The following is a 15562-nucleotide window of genomic DNA, read 5'->3' on the forward strand; positions in this document are numbered from 1 at the left end:
GGCATTTTAATCAACAGTGTGAAAGGATGCGAGACTACTATCGTTTTAAAAGAATATTGTATTTTGTATTGGGTTGTTATTGAATTTTTTTTTTACTTACAAATGTCGCAAGTTTCCCAAATCTCTCCTATCACATAAATGATTATATCACGGTACAATCTTTTTAAGTTTTATGTCAAATAAATCATTTCCAAATACATGAATCATATATCATATAAATATAAATCTATTCACGTCATTTAGAATGAAAATATATTTTTCTTAAATAAAATTAGTTCTTACATGATTAAAATTAGTTAATGAAGTCGGTTACAATTACTCAAGTTTGATTCATATATCAATTTTTTTTTTTTTTTTTTTTGATAATAACATGCTTAATGTATTTTTATATAAATGAAACTTTTTGCAGGCCCAGTTGAAGGCCCCTCAGCCCGTTGCTCATATCAAAGAGGTGTTGAACACTCGAGGAATCCGCTCGTACCATCAATTCATCAGTGGAATTGGTGAGCGAAAAGAGATGAATCTGAACATGAATTCAATGGAATCGCTTTTGGCTCAAATCCAAGCACTATCGAGCACTGCGTCAGACCAAGCACAGCTTCACAGCTTTCTCAAACAATCGGAAGAGCTACTCCATTCCGACTTCTCTCTATTGTTCTCTTCTCTCCCTCAACTCGATCCTTCCCAACACTCCCTCGGCTTTCTCTATATCTTGTATGTTATCTTTATAACCTCTACTTAGGGTTTCTATTACGAGTTGAACAGATGATTTAATTTTAGTGAACATCTTTTGCGTTAATTTGAGATAATTGTCAAAAACTATGCTTTATCTGTCTCATTTTATGAGTTTTATACCTGAATTATCATGTGTCTGAGTTTCCTACCTGAGGTGTGCGAGTTCTCTACCTCAACTATCACCATTTATTTATCAAAAAAACACAACTCAACTATTCATTGTTCACTTTTCCTACTTGAAATTTCGGATGCAAAACTCAAATAGTTAATAGTTGAGGTGTGTTTTGATAAATTGTTGGTGATAGTTCAGGTAGGAAGCTCAAAAAATCAGAATGCATTAGGTGTATTTTTCATCCTACACTCCTTATATTAACCACCGGTAGATTATAGAGTGAAGGGTCAAAAACAATTTGATGTGCGAGTTCACTACCTGTGCTATCACCAATTATTTATCAAAGTATACATCAACTATCAATTATTCACTTTTCCTAAGTGAACAATGGTGATATTTTGGGTAGGTAGATTAAATAATTAATAGGTCATAGTTCAGGTAGGAAACTCACACACAGTAGGTTATGTATGAAACTCATACAGATGGGATAGGATTTTCGGGTACTTGTACCGGTGGGAGGTGCTTTTGTACTATGTCTAGTGTGTATTACTCATATGGTTGTGTTTGTTAACTGACAGGGAGGCATGCACGATATTCCCAGTTGCAAAGGAGCAAATAAACGAACTGCTTGTTCCTATCGCTAAATTTATCAATTTATGTGACGTAGAACAAATCCGTATGGCGCCCGATAAATGTAATTTTCTTTGATTTCTGGAATAGCTTTTGTGAATATTCCTGTTTCTGGTCTAACTTATAGAGGCATGTCCGCAATTTGTGTTTGCAGTCATTACTCTTTGTAAAAGGTTTAAGGAGCTAGTTATCTCGCTGGAAGCTCCAATACGTGGTGTGGCTTCAATGCTGACTGCTATTCGGAAACTGCAATCCTCCTCTGAGCAATTAACAACATTGCATGCCGATTTTCTTCTTCTATGTATATTGGCAAAGTGCTATAAAACTGGCATCTCTGTGCTGGAGGATGACATTTATGAAACTGATCAGCCACGAGACTATTTTCTCTATTGTTACTACGGGTCAGTTGTTTCAGCTTTGAAGTTATTTCAGTTGTGGTGGTTTCGTGCCCTTGTTCCATGCCTTGCTAAAATTTCTCTTATTGATCCCTTTTTTAAAAAAGAAAAAATTGGAATATGTTCTGTGGACATAGGATAGTTCAATACATATTTAAATCATCGCGCTTTCCCATCAATTTGTTTTCTAATCTAGGAAATAGGAGAATCTTAGCTCGCATATGAATATTGTATATGCCTTTATAGTTATCTCACAAAAGGGGTTTGACATTCGCCCATTGTATTGGTATTACATTAATCTACATCTGCATTTTACTTTTGTCAGTGTTTAGTTCTCCAAGCTATCCAAGTTCTTAACAGCCCCATCAGCAGAAATGTTTTTTGCTGACCTTGCCTTTGTTGAAGGTCCGTAGTTTAAAGTGTGTTGAGGGAAGCTATAGGGTTGGAGAAGGAACGTTAATCACGAGTGATGCATCAATTATAAAATGGCATTGAGTAATATATTTTCTTAATTAAACTCACTGATGTGATCTTTCAGTCACTCTCTGGATTTTCTTGGATTTGTGTCTTATTCTTGTTGACACGTCTTATCATTTTGGACATGATAACAGGGGAATGGTTTGCATTGGACAAAAGCAGTTCCTCAAAGCATTGGAACTCTTACACAACGTATGCTATTGTTTTCTCATTCCATGTTTCCTTTACTTGTATTTGCTTTTGTTATTCCCTTTTTGCATGTTACTATATATTGACATAATTGTTAGTTTGTGCTGATTCCAGCTTTTATATTTTTTCTAGGTTGTGACAGCGCCTATGTCTACTCTAAATGCAATTGCAATTGAAGCTTACAAAAAGTACATTTTGGTTTCACTGATTCATCTTGGGCAGGTGTGTTTTTCCACCATTTTTTACTTACTTTTGGTGATAATATTTATCCTCCTAAGCAATATGTTCCCTCCGTTTCATAATAAATGAATTGTTGGATTTTGGCACAGAAAAAACCATTAAAGACATAAATTTAACATAACTTTCCATTTTTACCCCAAAAAAGAAAAAGTTGACCTTGTAATACCTTTTCAAAAGTTAATTGGTTGTCAAATCATAAGGGCAAATTTGGAAAAAAATTCAATGATTCACTTATTTTGAAACACCAATAAATACTCCAACAATTCACTTATTCCGAAACGGAGGGAGTACTATCTTAGTAACAGTGTTACGTCTCCGTTGGAGGGCAGTTAGTGAGATTTATGCGAGTCTCATTTCAGGGGCTTGAGCTTGCACTACAGTATAACCTTCTTATTTTACAAAGAGTTTCACCCTTGGACTCGTTTAGTTTGGGTCGCAAAGAGTCAACTTTTTAAAATGATTTTGGCTTGTAAATATGCACTTTGAGCAGAGATTTAAGCGCCCCCCAACCTCACCACACACACACACCGAACAACAACAAATCTTCTCAACGAAATAAAGAATATTTAGGGCCATTTTTCCGGTGTTTATTCCTCCAGGTTTCATTCTCCTGATTAAATTGAGGTTTGCTTCTGATGACAGTTCTCTACCAGTTTTCCAAAATACACTTCTTCCGTGGCTCAAAGGAACTTAAAGAACTACTGCCAGGTAATTATTTCACTGTGCAAACATTTGTTCCTAGTCGTGTGTCTGGGTTTCCCAAAGCAAAAATGGAAGGAATATTTTCCCTCAAATGATTTGGTGACAATACAAGATCAGTTGAGTAAACACAGTTGGCATTACAATATTGATGTTAGAAATCTGGTACTGATTCAAATGCGGTTTCAAAATATAAGCATTGCATTATTTTGTATTAGTAGGCTGGGCATAGGACTGCATAAATGATGATGAAACAAAAATAGATCAATATCTAATACTCCTCTGTTCTAAAATACCTGGGACAACTTCCATTTTGAGAGTCTAATGATATGAAATTTGACCAACATTTTAGGGTGTATTTTTTCATCATATTGATGTGTCAAAAAATTGCAATTGATAAGACTTCTCGTATAGTTTTTGAATATGTACATTTTATTTTAAATTATTGAATCAGTCTAATTTAATTCATCTTTGAAAATTAGTCAAATTGTTTCTCGAGAAGTAAACATGACAACTGTTTTGGAATCGAGGGAGTAGAAGTGAAAGGAAGAATGTATTTTTGTATATAGATATATGGTAGGCTTGATAGGAGATCGTGAGTACGTTGTGTACATTACTACATATGTTTTGGCACCATTGGTGATTTAATACAATAAAAATTGATGTATTGGAAAAGTAAATGTTGAGAGTCGTCAAAATTTGTTTAGTGTACAATTGGGAGGAGACTGAAGAGACACCTATATCAAGGATAGTGTCTGGCATGTGTGGAATTTAATTTGAACTACTTATTTGTTCCATTTTTCCCTTTTGAGCAGCCCTACCTGGAGTTGTCAAACAGTTATGGCACTGGAAAAATCTCTGAGCTTGAGACATTTGTTCAAACAAACCAGGAAAAGTTTGAAACTGTAAGTTTTCTTGAGGTGAACTGGTGCATTTCTTGATCTTCTAGCAGCTAAGATGAAAGCATGGGTGCTCTCAATTCTCAAACTCCCTTGTTAGTCTATCTTTTGTGAAAGTTTAAATATTCTTTTCCTAATTTTTCAGGATAATAATCTTGGATTAGTAATGCAAGTAGTGTCTTCTATGTATAAACGCAATATTCAGCGGTTAACTCAAACATACCTAACTCTTTCCCTCCAAGATATTGCTAACACTGTCCAGCTAAGAGGTCCTAAAGAGGCAGAAATGCATGTGCTTCAGATGGTATCCTGCTTTTTAATCTACTGGATTGTGTAAGTTTTCAACATTGGATCTTGAAATGCTGATGTTTTCTTTTGTTTACAGATTGAAGATGGTCAGATATATGCAACAATCAATCAGAAGGATGGTATGGTTAGATTTCTGGAGGATCCTGAGCAATATAAAACATGTGGAATGATTGAACACATCGATTCATCAATTAAGAGGTGAGACTTTTGTTAACGTTGGTCATTGGACACAGATATTCTAGAATGTAATTTTAGTTAAGCAGGAGTACAATTTTCTTGTAGTTAGGCTGTCATTTTTCTGTCCAATGTGGTGGCTATAGCTACTGTTTGGTTTTTTAAAAAATTTACATTTAATTTCTAACTCCCTATAAATTTGGAATGAATTTAAACTTTTGCATGTGTTATTAATGATGGGTGATATGTACAAAGGGATGCCAATTTCCATCCAGCAGTGGATATCTGCACCATTGTACCTACATAAGCAGGGTGTTTCTAATAAAACGAGTTGGTAAGGGTGGGTGAGACTGAAATTTAGTAGTTGTACATAAATAAGTTGAGAATTCACCACGGTTATCAAAAAGATATAACAATAGGTTGAGAATTTTACTTTACATCAATTATTGATATTACTGTGAGGGTAAAAGAGTCTTACCACTGTATAAGACTAGGGTTCTCTTTTACGTTACTTTAATCTTGACATCTCTATCACGCTCTTTGTGTACCTATGTTTTGAAGAACCAACAAATATGTGAAGCCTGCTTTTATTGTTACTGTTCTATCAATTGCTACAGAAAGTTTACCTAAAAACTGCAATGATATAAGTTTGTTTATCTGCTGCAGATTGATGGTGCTGTCGAAAAAGTTGACTTCTATGGATGAACTTATGTCATGTGATCCTATGTACCTAGGGAAGGTAAAAACTATGTCAAAGTCCTCTTTAGCTAGCTACTTAATAGAACTACTGTATTTTCACTAATTGAAATTGTGTTTCCTTGCTATTCAGGTTGGTAAGGAGAGACAGAGATTTGATTTTGATGATTTTGATGGTGTTCCTCAGAAATTCACTATCTGAGATGAGCCAAGTCTAGTTCTCTGAGTAAATATATCAAATGATGCTGATATGTTCATTTGAAATATAAGCAAACTTTGTTTCTTTGTCCTCGAGAAATGGATAAGATAAGGAAATAGGTGTAGTTAACTCCTGGTTCAGTCAGTGGTGTATCATGTCTGTTCCCTTTGCCCTTCTGCCTTTTGTCTTTTGGCCAGGTTCAACTGCTTGCTCTAGTTTTAGTTGATCTGGCAAGGAAACTTTCTAGTTGCAGTTGGCTGCTAGGAGGATCATAATATTTATGTTCTTTGGTGGACTTTGTTTAAAGAGATCTCCCAGTTCTGAGTTATAACAAAAATGGGTACCCTTCTTTCTATCATTATTCGTTGAATGCCTCTTTTCCTTTTTCCTTATGCCTTGCGGATATCTGCCTAGCTAAAACTGGAGCATGTAATGGCAAAATAAGATGCTCTGCATGGTCAACGGATGCAGACTTTGAGCAGGTGTAGAACTCAACAAAGTATGCTAAAAGCAAACAGGATGTTCTGGGCTTCACTATATATTTGTTTGTAGTCTTTTCGTACAATTGGAATCAACGCGCTTTTGACAAACTTCTATTGGAAGTCAGAGATGGCGATGAGTCGCCAAATAAGCTAATTACGACTGCCTAAATGATACTGCCTAGTGTATGAACCTAACCTTGACATTAAATCTATATGTTCTCTTTGCAAATAATGAATGAAGTTGACATTGACATTCAATTACATTGAAAAGCGACATGGTCGCTAGGAATAAACAACGCATCAATGTAACAGTTTCAATTTGGTTCTCCACATATCTCCTACTACTTTCCTGGGCTGTGGATTATCTGGTCCTCTATCCCGCTGTCCAGAGGTGAAATACAACCATCCATCCCAAAATCCTGCCAGTGTCGTCTTCGCCCTATATGGCATCTTTCCTATGACAGACCATGTCTATACAAGTTGTAAAACAAAAAACAATCTCAGTAACCAACAATATTAAATATGGAAATAAGTGATGCAGTATCTCGAACTGAAGGCAATGAAACAGAGTAGTGAAGGCTCTATGGTGAAAACTAATTATGCAGTTTAAGATAAAAGATGATTGTTTGCAGTGAATAGAAAAGGTAAATACCAGTGTATTTAGGTTGAACTGGAACACCTCTCCAACTAAAATCATCCTTTTGGTCACAGGATGCTTCTCTGTTGTGCCTCCAACAATAACAATGGAATTATTTACAATAACCCAAGAACATTCTATGTGTGAATCCGGTTTTGGCATAGAAGGCAACGCTTTCCATTTCGTACTTTCATCCAGCATATAAACATCTCCATAAACCACCTTAGGCCACAGGTATAGAAATAAGAGCAAGGAAAAACCTTTTAGATACGACTGTTAGAAGGAAGACAAAACCTCAAATTTAGCCAACCATACTGAAACACGAATGCTTAATAATTAGATAACTGAACATGGATAAAAACTTTAGCAACATGTACCTCGAGCCTTCGTGAACATTTAAAGATGGGTGAGCCAGGTTTGGCCATGAAATCACCCTCTTGACCACCAATTACATAAAGCCGATCATCAACAACAATACAGGCCCTGTAGAGAAAAGTTTCAAAATCAGGTCTTGAAATAAATTGTTCTGGTGTGTAGCTTCGAAGAAAGGAGAGGACATTTTCTAATATGGACCTGTTAGACATTATGAATTGATCTGCACCAAAGTTCATGTAATGAACATTCTCAAAATACTCACATTTGAACCACTTGACCTCAACATAGTACTAACTTAGAATCGCCTCACAAAAATAAAATGGAACAAGAGGCTATAGCTTTAGTAAGAATAATTGACAAACCTATGTGGTCCTCCGCGAGGAATGGGAACTTCTTTGCGCCATTGCTTCTCTAAGGCTTTTCCATTTGCGACTGCAAGACTCCAATGATCTATTCCAGGGGTGTGGCGATTCTCTTTGCTTCCACCCATCACATGGAGCCTGCCTTTCCAAAGCTGAGTTGCTGGTGCATACCTGAGAAAAAATCCTAGTCATTACTCTAGCTTTGGGTATCAAACTCATCCATGATGTTTTCATTACTTCAATATGATATCACTAGAATGTAATGCTAATCTTGAACCTTCCTTTTCTTATAACTGAGAAATCTCTGCGGGCCCAAGATGCACGCATTAGCTTTTGTCTGCAGTAGTATTTGAAACCGTGACATGTGCCTAACCCACACATTAGCTGTTGTACCTTACCACTAGGGGCAGTGCTAACCTCAGCAGATGAAGATTTTGAAGTATGAGAAATTGATATTAGATCTACAAACCCTAGTTTCTCAAACCACTTCATTGAGCACTAGCCCTTAGCGGCATGAGAAAATGATATTATATCAACAACCCTCATTTTCATAGGTGATTATTGTAAGAGATAAGGTACACAACCTAGTCTAGGTTTAATGTCACAATAGACTTGTGAGAGATGTGTTCTAGGAATAGCCAGCCAGTTAGGACACATACCTTGGTGCTGGTAATGGTGGCAAGCTTTCCCATTTTCTGTTCTGTGTGTCCAAAACAAATGTTGTAGCTGTAGGTCCCCTGCATTGAGGACCATATTGTCCTGTCACTATATATATGTATCTTCCATCAGTAGCCACCCCTAAATGTGAATTTGCCATATCTTTTGGTATTGCGAAACTCTCAGTCCATGTATTTGTTGAAAAATTGTACACATCAACATGAGAATGCACCTATATAAGCATACATAGTATCAGTTAACTTCCCTGTTAGGATTAAGCGAGTAAGCGCCATGTTCCATCAGGACTAAACCAGGGCCACCCTAGCCTATGGCACGATGTTAGCATTACCCAACGTCACCAAAAGAAAAAAAGGGATAACAAGGGAGATGAGAATGTTTACATGGTCTAGATTTGCATAACCTGCAAAAACAAAAAGGGAATCGTTGATCTGAATAGAATAGCCATCCAAACGAGGGACAGGTGCAGATGGCATCTGTTCCCATATCAATGCAGGAGCAGGCAAATCAGCATAGGTCATGGACAACGCTCTCTCAGGGTAACGATCCCTGTTACTTCCTCCTACAACATCCGCAATCTACGTACAAAATGAATGCAATATTGAATCATAACATCATAAATAAAAGCATTAATTATTGTGGAGTAACTAACCAACCAACCTTTGGAGAATCATTGGAGACGTTAGGAGGAACAATATGGTATTTTTGAGGAGACCAAGTGGCAGCACGAGAAAGGTAAGCTGAAGAAGAAGCGGAATGGAAATCACGGGTCAAGGAAATAGCAATAAGAGCAACAAAGGAAAGAAGAATAATGATGGGTTTTGCGAAACCGTGCTTTGCTGTCGTCGATCTTACCATTCTGTTGTAGTAATAATAGAAATACAGAAGCTGAAAGAATACTCATTTCATTTGTGCTGCCATTCATATATATGAATATGATAGATATTAGTTGATGTATTATTTAAAGAGGAACAAGCGCGGCCGCTAATGGTTTTTTTTTTTTTTTTCCCACTTCTCTGGTTTCCCTTCACCGTTGTTTTTTCTGCCTCCATTTTTCTATTTGCGTGGAAAATGGAAACTATCCTTTTTAAAGTTTAATATAGTTTTATAGTAAATGAAATTCAGACTAATATACATAAGTATCAAAATTAAACATAAATCATACTATAGATTATCTTAACTGCCACTTAGCTCTATTTATATATTGAATTAATCACAAATTATATTTTGTATAAAATCGATTTCTAGACCAGTCCTTTTGAAGGACAAATTGAGTGATTAAATTGGAAAAATGGGACACACGGAACAAACTCTTCTTTCTACTTTGGGCCAACTTTCTTCGATCCTCCGAAGGCCCAATCAAATTAGCTGGGTATCTTCTTCCTTGGGCCCAAATTCATTTATTATCGGAAGGCCCAGTGAAAAAGCTAGAACAGCTCGTACTGGAGCAAAGCCTCCTCCTCTTACTATATTCAGAACAGTATTGAAAAACTATTCTGGTTTTCCGGATCTCTCTCTCAGGAGCTATTTGTCCAATCGCCGTCGATCAATCCTCCGTACGGTCCTTCTCCGGTGAGCTTTTCGTCCTCCTTTTCTCCTCAATTTCCTCGAAACTTTAGCTTGTTTCATTTTCAAAAACATCTTAGGATTCGTCTTACTTGTTAACGTTGTTTTGAGCAAAAGGAATTTGCAGATGGCAGAAAGTTGTTTTATAGGGAATTAGGGGACTGTAGTAGGAGATTTATTAAATTTGTAGTCCTCTTTTAGGCGTATTGACTTTGAAGCAAATAATCAAATCTGTTGAGGCTGTGTACAATGGATCTTTGTTATTATAGTGGGAGCTGTAGTGCAATGGGCTGCCCTTTAATCAAATCTCTGAGTTAATGTTTTATGTTATGTTTCCTATTTTAACTTTTCTGATTTTACTGACAGGGGGCTTTGACTAATAATGTTGGGAGGTAGAGCAATCCATCGCTTATTAGGCAGGAAATTTCAATCTGAATCCAAGGTATGGCTGTGCATCGCTTTCTTCTTAGCCTATGTTTGTACTCTGATTCATTGGTTTATGTATATAAGGAGATTTTATTGCCCTCAAAATGCATACTTTATCTCTTCAAAATATGTTTCTGCTCTCGTTTTTCTGTACACTGATGTTTCGTATTTGAAATGCATTTCATTGGCTCTTACTAGAAGCACATTTCAAAGCTGTTTATTTTTGTTCGACAATATGTTAGGTCATATTTTGATTTCTGTGTGCGTAGAAGAATAAACTAGAATAGAAGATTAATGTTCTTAAGCCTAGTAGAAGTGGGTTCTTTAAATATATCCAATCTAGCAATTTGGAAAGCTTTCTGTCACCATGCAAATTGGAAAGAGGTTAAGCATTTTGTGAGCCTGCATTTAATTGTTTTTTGCGAATGGGGTCTGCATTTTCCTGCTTGTATTTACGGTTATATAGGTAAAAGTGTTGTGCTGCCTGATCATGTAACATCCTTATCGCGGCACTATGCCAAAAAGTAGTCTGAGAAATCACTACTGACTGTGCTGGAGCTCATATATGATGTGGGAAATTTTGTGATTGTAACTGATTTAGTTGAAAGATTTTTTTATTTTTTTGGACAACCGTGGTGTCCGGGCCAGCTTTCGCGCACCTCGACGAAATCCACGGACACCTGCCACATCCCACCAGCAACAGATATGAGGTAACTCTGTCCACCAAGGCTAGGACAGATGTGAAGAGTCACATCTGTCCACCAAGGCTAGATTGACTAAAAATAGATTTAGTTGAATGATTTGCGTCCTATCAATTTCAAATTGTCCAAAATCTTTTGTTAAACTACATGAATTTGCAGGCCTCTCCAATTTTGTCACCCTTTCTTTCCAAAAAAGCGCAAGAAGAATTTGGATCTTTTGGCATGAAGTCCTTCAAAACATTAGCACTCGTTGGAGCGGGTGTATCTGGACTCTTAGGTTTGTCGACAGTAGCATCGGCTGATGAGGCTGAACACGGTTTGGAATGTCCAAGCTATCCTTGGCCTCATGCAGGCATTCTTAGTTCATATGATCATGCTTCGTGAGTTTCCCCTGAATCTCTTATTGCCCCCTGGCTCTCTGTTGTCTTTTTTGTTCTCTGCTTTCAGTTGCCCTCTCCCCCACTTGTCCCTTCAGATAAAAGGATAAAAATGTCAAGACTTTTATGGGTAAAGAATGTTCTATGTAGTGTGTATGCTTCCATCCCTTTAAAGAAAAGGATAAGGGTTTCAGGGTATCTGATTTTGTGATAAGAGGAATTTTTGCCAGGTGCATTTCAACAGTTATAACTTATACGGCTCAATCACTTAAAGAACGCTGCATTCCATTTGCATTTATCTGGCATAGCATGGAAGGACCTTTCTAAATGAAATATCATTCCATTCTCATGTTTGGCCTAAACACATGGAAGCGTCAGATATGATATGGAAAAAACACCATAAGATTTGGATGTGGCATCATTAAATTCCCAAGCACCAACTATGAAATTTGCTGCTTGTCATTTGGTTTACAAATGTACTTCTTGTCCTTTTAATTTCAAGGTGTCAATACATAGAAGTTTGAAAATCAAGACTTTTTGCATCTTTAAGCTGGCAAGACATTCCGCATTTTGCATTACCTATCACAAGAAAAAAAAAGATATTGTGCAATTGTTTAAATTTATACTGCTGGGATAAAAAGAAAGTATTTGAGACCTGCTTCAGAAGTCAGCTAGCTGTATCATAGTATTATTTTAGTTGAATCATTTTGGGTGCTCTTGTGGCAAACAGGATTCGTCGTGGTCACCAGGTTTATCAACAAGTATGTGCATCTTGTCATTCAATGTCACTTGTTGCATATCGTGACTTGGTCGGGGTGGCATATACAGAGGAGGAAGTAAAGGCTATGGCAGCTGAAATTGAGGTGGTGGATGGGCCTAATGATGAGGGTGAAATGTTTACTCGTCCTGGTAAACTGAGTGATCGTTTTCCTCAGCCATATCCAAATGAAGCAGCTGCTAGATTTGCTAATGGGGGAGCCTACCCTCCAGATTTAAGTCTTATTACAAAAGTATTTCCTCCTTTTTGTTTCTGGTTTTTGAGATTGAACGTCCTTTCTATTTCTATTTTCAGTCATTAATTATCTGGCCCATATATCTTACATTCTGTTTCTCAGGCACGTCATAATGGTCAAAACTATGTGTTTGCTCTTCTAACTGGCTATCGTGATCCTCCTGCTGGTGTTTCAGTAAGTATCATTGTCCTCTCTGTATCTTAGACGCTAATTTGAATCGTGAAGCTTTTATACCTTCTGCACTGTTGGATTACAATTTCCATATGGAATATTTTTTTCATTTGATAACCAAGAAATCCCCAAGGGGCAGTTTGCCTTTTAGTATGAAATGTTTTTTCCCCCTATCTTCATTTTCCCCTTTATTTTGTAGCTGGTTGTGTGGCGTGAGCAACTTTGTGAAGTGGAATTAGCTCTCCTTCTCGTTTCTCTAAAAACATTTGAATCCGCATGTTTGTCTCTAAGTTGTTTTATTCTTTTTGTTATGGTCCAAAAAATGAAATTACCCGCAACATGACACAAGAACATGGTTACACAGTGATTTCTTGCTTCTGACTGTAAGCGAAGTAGGATAAGTCTCCAGCCCTTGTCGTGATATGTTCGATGCTGCAGCTGAGAGGGCAGGGTTTATGTACTGCTTTGACACTGATAGTCATGGATAAATTTCCAGCCCTTTGGATTACAATTTCCATATGGAATATTTTTTTCATTTGATAACCAAGAAATCCCCAAGGGGCAGTTTGCCTTTTAGTATGAAATGTTTTTTCCCCCTATCTTCATTTTCCCCTTTATTTTGTAGCTGGTTGTGTGGCGTGAGCAACTTTGTGAAGTGGAATTAGCTCTCCTTCTCGTTTCTCTAAAAACATTTGAATCCGCATGTTTGTCTCTAAGTTGTTTTATTCTTTTTGTTATGGTCCAAAAAATGAAATTACCCGCAACATGACACAAGAACATGGTTACACAGTGATTTCTTGCTTCTGACTGTAAGCGAAGTAGGATAAGTCTCCAGCCCTTGTCGTGATATGTTCGATGCTGCAGCTGAGAGGGCAGGGTTTATGTACTGCTTTGACACTGATAGTCATGGATAAATTTCCAGCCCTTGTCGTGATGTGTTCGATGCTGCAGCTGAGAGGGCAGGGTTTGTGCACTGCTTTGACACTGATAGGCATCTTATTCTATGTAGTCTCAACTGTGACCTGAATTGAAATCAATAATTGTACAGTATGAATTCATTAATTTAACCAAATCACTTGTGGAAATCGAGAAGTGAGAGGATCAGAGTATGTTGGATCAAATTATAGTTGCATAGGATCTCACATGAGAATTTGTGAGCCTGATTGTAGGATTGTGTTAGATCAATCCAGACAGTAGATCTTTAGACTTACACTCACTCGCATTGATCCTAGTATATTGTATTTCCTTAACTTTTACGGGCTGGGCAACAAACTCCAAGACCAACAGGTGCAGATAAACCATATACTATAATAACCAACCCACATATATTGTGAACTTATTTTTCTTAATCTCATTTTGAGCTGTCAATCAAAAAATATAATACTTGTTTGTATATTTGCTTGGATCTTACGGTCCTACTATGATCCAATCATGGGATCCTAAAATGATCCCATCTAGGATCTCTATTCGAGAAACATCTCATGGTGCATTTGTTGGTTTGCTTGCTTACCTAGCCTTCCTAAATGTTGTGGTTGTTTTTGAACATAATCTAATCAAAGTCAGCCATTTTATTAGCTGAATATAATTAGATTATTAGATCTTGTCCACATAATATTGGCGTTCCTTGTCTCTTTGACTGATCTGTCATGCTACAACCATACTGTAGATTCGTGAAGGACTGCACTACAATCCTTACTTCCCTGGGGGAGCCATTGCAATGCCGAAAATGCTTAATGATGGTGCTGTTGAGTATGAAGATGGTACCCCTGCAACAGAAGCTCAGGTTGGTCTCCTCACTTGGTTGGAGCTGGCTGCATGTAGTTTTATAGACATGAGCTACACTACTCTGTTTCACTATAAATGAGCTAATTTGTCCTTGCATTATTGTGTAGATGGGGAAAGATATTGTGTCATTTTTAACTTGGGCTGCTGAACCAGAGATGGAAGAGAGAAAACTGGTTTGTTGTTTTTGGTATTTGTACAGATGATGATGTTTGTGTTATTTTATGGTAGTTTCCGATATATTTGCATTTCCACCGCAGATGGGCTTCAAGTGGATATTTGTACTGTCCCTTGCACTACTTCAAGCTGCTTACTACAGGCGTTTGAGGTGGTCTGTTCTCAAGTCACGGAAGCTGGTCCTTGATGTTGTCAATTAGAACATTCCCCTGTTTGATTGCTTGTGGAGCAGGCAAATAATATTATCTTTCGCAAAATGCGTTTGTTTGTTTGACGTCTGGAATGGCCTGTTTTTTTTGGTAAAGCGAACAGGCTAAAATTTTCTTCTACCTGAAGTCAAAATAAGAGAATCGGGTAACTTTAAAGTTTGTGTTTTATAGGGGAGACATTCTCACCTTGTTTCGAGGTTGTAATCCCTGTTTGTGGAGCTTGGTTTGGCTGTTGTGAAATTTTACTTGGCTTTTCCTTTCTCCAAATTTGTAGTTTTGTGACAAAACATTCAATTTTCTCCAACTTAAATCCTTTTCCAAGAGGTACCAATACAATTGATTCAATAAGAATTTTAGTATAAAGTTCTTTGCTATTGGTTGGTCGATTTGCAGTTTACGTATGTTTTCAGAACTCTTTAGTTTCTTACAAATCAGTGTCAAACCCCTTTTTCGCCGAGGGGATCGAGGTCGAAGGGTTTTCCAATTAAAGTGACGACGGTATTGAATAGGGATTAGTTTTTAATCACAGAGTCGCCACTTGAAATTGAGTTATGGTGTTCCAAGTCGTCTTTTTGAATTCCTAATCAAAAGGAAATGACTCTTTGTTGGTCTGCGAAGACAGAAGATCGGGTAAGAAATTTTGTTGACCGAGGGAAGGTGTGAGGCACCCCTCGAGTCCCGTGGTTCTAGCACGGTCGCTTTTATTGACTTATAATTAAACTAAACTATTTTGACCAATTATGTTAAAACCTAAATTCGCTCATTTTATTTAAAACTAGTCTATTATTTTATGTTAAATAAATCAATGAAAAATAATTTCAGAAAAATATTTGTCAAGGCGCATTATTGCATCCT

General features: G+C 37.0%; 3 protein-coding genes across 4 annotated transcripts; 2 read left to right on the top strand and 1 right to left on the bottom strand.

Moving 5' to 3' along the window:
* The first annotated feature begins 284 nt into the window (after window positions 1-284).
* On the top strand, window positions 285-6109 carry LOC107860745 (COP9 signalosome complex subunit 3-like). The gene is made up of 12 exons (XM_016706214.2): window positions 285-323; window positions 410-714; window positions 1426-1541; window positions 1632-1878; window positions 2484-2541; window positions 2671-2760; window positions 3421-3486; window positions 4293-4382; window positions 4522-4680; window positions 4762-4883; window positions 5526-5598; window positions 5689-6109. The coding sequence occupies exons 1-12, from the start codon at window positions 300-302 to the stop codon at window positions 5755-5757; spliced, it is 1419 nt and encodes a 472-aa protein (XP_016561700.2). The 5' UTR covers window positions 285-299; the 3' UTR covers window positions 5758-6109.
* Window positions 6110-6254: 145 nt separating this feature from the next.
* On the bottom strand, window positions 6255-9376 carry LOC107860746 (kelch repeat-containing protein At3g27220). Of its 2 annotated transcripts, XM_016706216.2 has the most exons (8): window positions 9141-9360; window positions 8946-9025; window positions 8669-8863; window positions 8270-8499; window positions 7611-7781; window positions 7251-7356; window positions 6889-7095; window positions 6255-6707 (listed from the first exon to the last, which is right to left on the bottom strand). In XM_016706216.2, the coding sequence occupies exons 1-8, from the start codon at window positions 9208-9210 to the stop codon at window positions 6537-6539; spliced, it is 1230 nt and encodes a 409-aa protein (XP_016561702.1). In that variant the 5' UTR covers window positions 9211-9360; the 3' UTR covers window positions 6255-6536. The 2 variants fall into 2 exon arrangements, with proteins under 2 accessions (XP_016561702.1, XP_016561701.1); XM_016706215.2 differs by having other exon boundaries at window positions 8946-9376.
* A 345-nt stretch (window positions 9377-9721) lies between these two features.
* Window positions 9722-15081, top strand: LOC107860743 (cytochrome c1-2, heme protein, mitochondrial). Its single transcript, XM_016706211.2, has 8 exons — window positions 9722-9857; window positions 10218-10293; window positions 11138-11358; window positions 12086-12365; window positions 12471-12542; window positions 14206-14322; window positions 14432-14497; window positions 14582-15081. The coding sequence occupies exons 2-8, from the start codon at window positions 10234-10236 to the stop codon at window positions 14696-14698; spliced, it is 933 nt and encodes a 310-aa protein (XP_016561697.2). The 5' UTR covers window positions 9722-9857; window positions 10218-10233; the 3' UTR covers window positions 14699-15081.
* Window positions 15082-15562: the final 481 nt, after the last annotated feature.

The sequence above is a fragment of the Capsicum annuum genome, chromosome 2 (assembly GCF_002878395.1).
Source record: "Capsicum annuum cultivar UCD-10X-F1 chromosome 2, UCD10Xv1.1, whole genome shotgun sequence".
Taxonomy (NCBI): domain Eukaryota; kingdom Viridiplantae; phylum Streptophyta; class Magnoliopsida; order Solanales; family Solanaceae; genus Capsicum; species Capsicum annuum.

What these genes read in the sequence shown, in the direction of transcription:
- LOC107860743 (XM_016706211.2), top strand. Translation starts at nt 10,234, where the DNA reads ATGTTGGGAGGTAGAGCAATCCATCGCTTATTAGGCAGGAAATTTCAA. An exon ending in AGTTCATATGATCATGCTTC is followed by an intron (nt 11,359 to 12,085) that starts GTGAGTTTCCCC and finishes TGTGGCAAACAG; the next exon opens with GATTCGTCGTGGTCACCAGG. An exon ending in ATTTAAGTCTTATTACAAAA is followed by an intron (nt 12,366 to 12,470) that starts GTATTTCCTCCT and finishes TCTGTTTCTCAG; the next exon opens with GCACGTCATAATGGTCAAAA.
- LOC107860745 (XM_016706214.2), top strand. Translation starts at nt 300, where the DNA reads ATGAAGTCGGTTACAATTACTCAA. An exon ending in TTTCTCTATTGTTACTACGG is followed by an intron (nt 1,879 to 2,483) that starts GTCAGTTGTTTC and finishes ACATGATAACAG; the next exon opens with GGGAATGGTTTGCATTGGAC. An exon ending in ACCAGGAAAAGTTTGAAACT is followed by an intron (nt 4,383 to 4,521) that starts GTAAGTTTTCTT and finishes CTAATTTTTCAG; the next exon opens with GATAATAATCTTGGATTAGT.
- LOC107860746 (XM_016706215.2), bottom strand. Translation starts at nt 9,143, where the DNA reads ATGGTAAGATCGACGACAGCAAAGCACGGTTTCGCAAAACCCATCATT. An exon ending in TCTCCAATGATTCTCCAAAG is followed by an intron (nt 8,864 to 8,945) that starts GTTGGTTGGTTA and finishes TTTTGTACGTAG; the next exon opens with ATTGCGGATGTTGTAGGAGG. An exon ending in GTTATGCAAATCTAGACCAT is followed by an intron (nt 8,500 to 8,668) that starts GTAAACATTCTC and finishes ATGCTTATATAG; the next exon opens with GTGCATTCTCATGTTGATGT.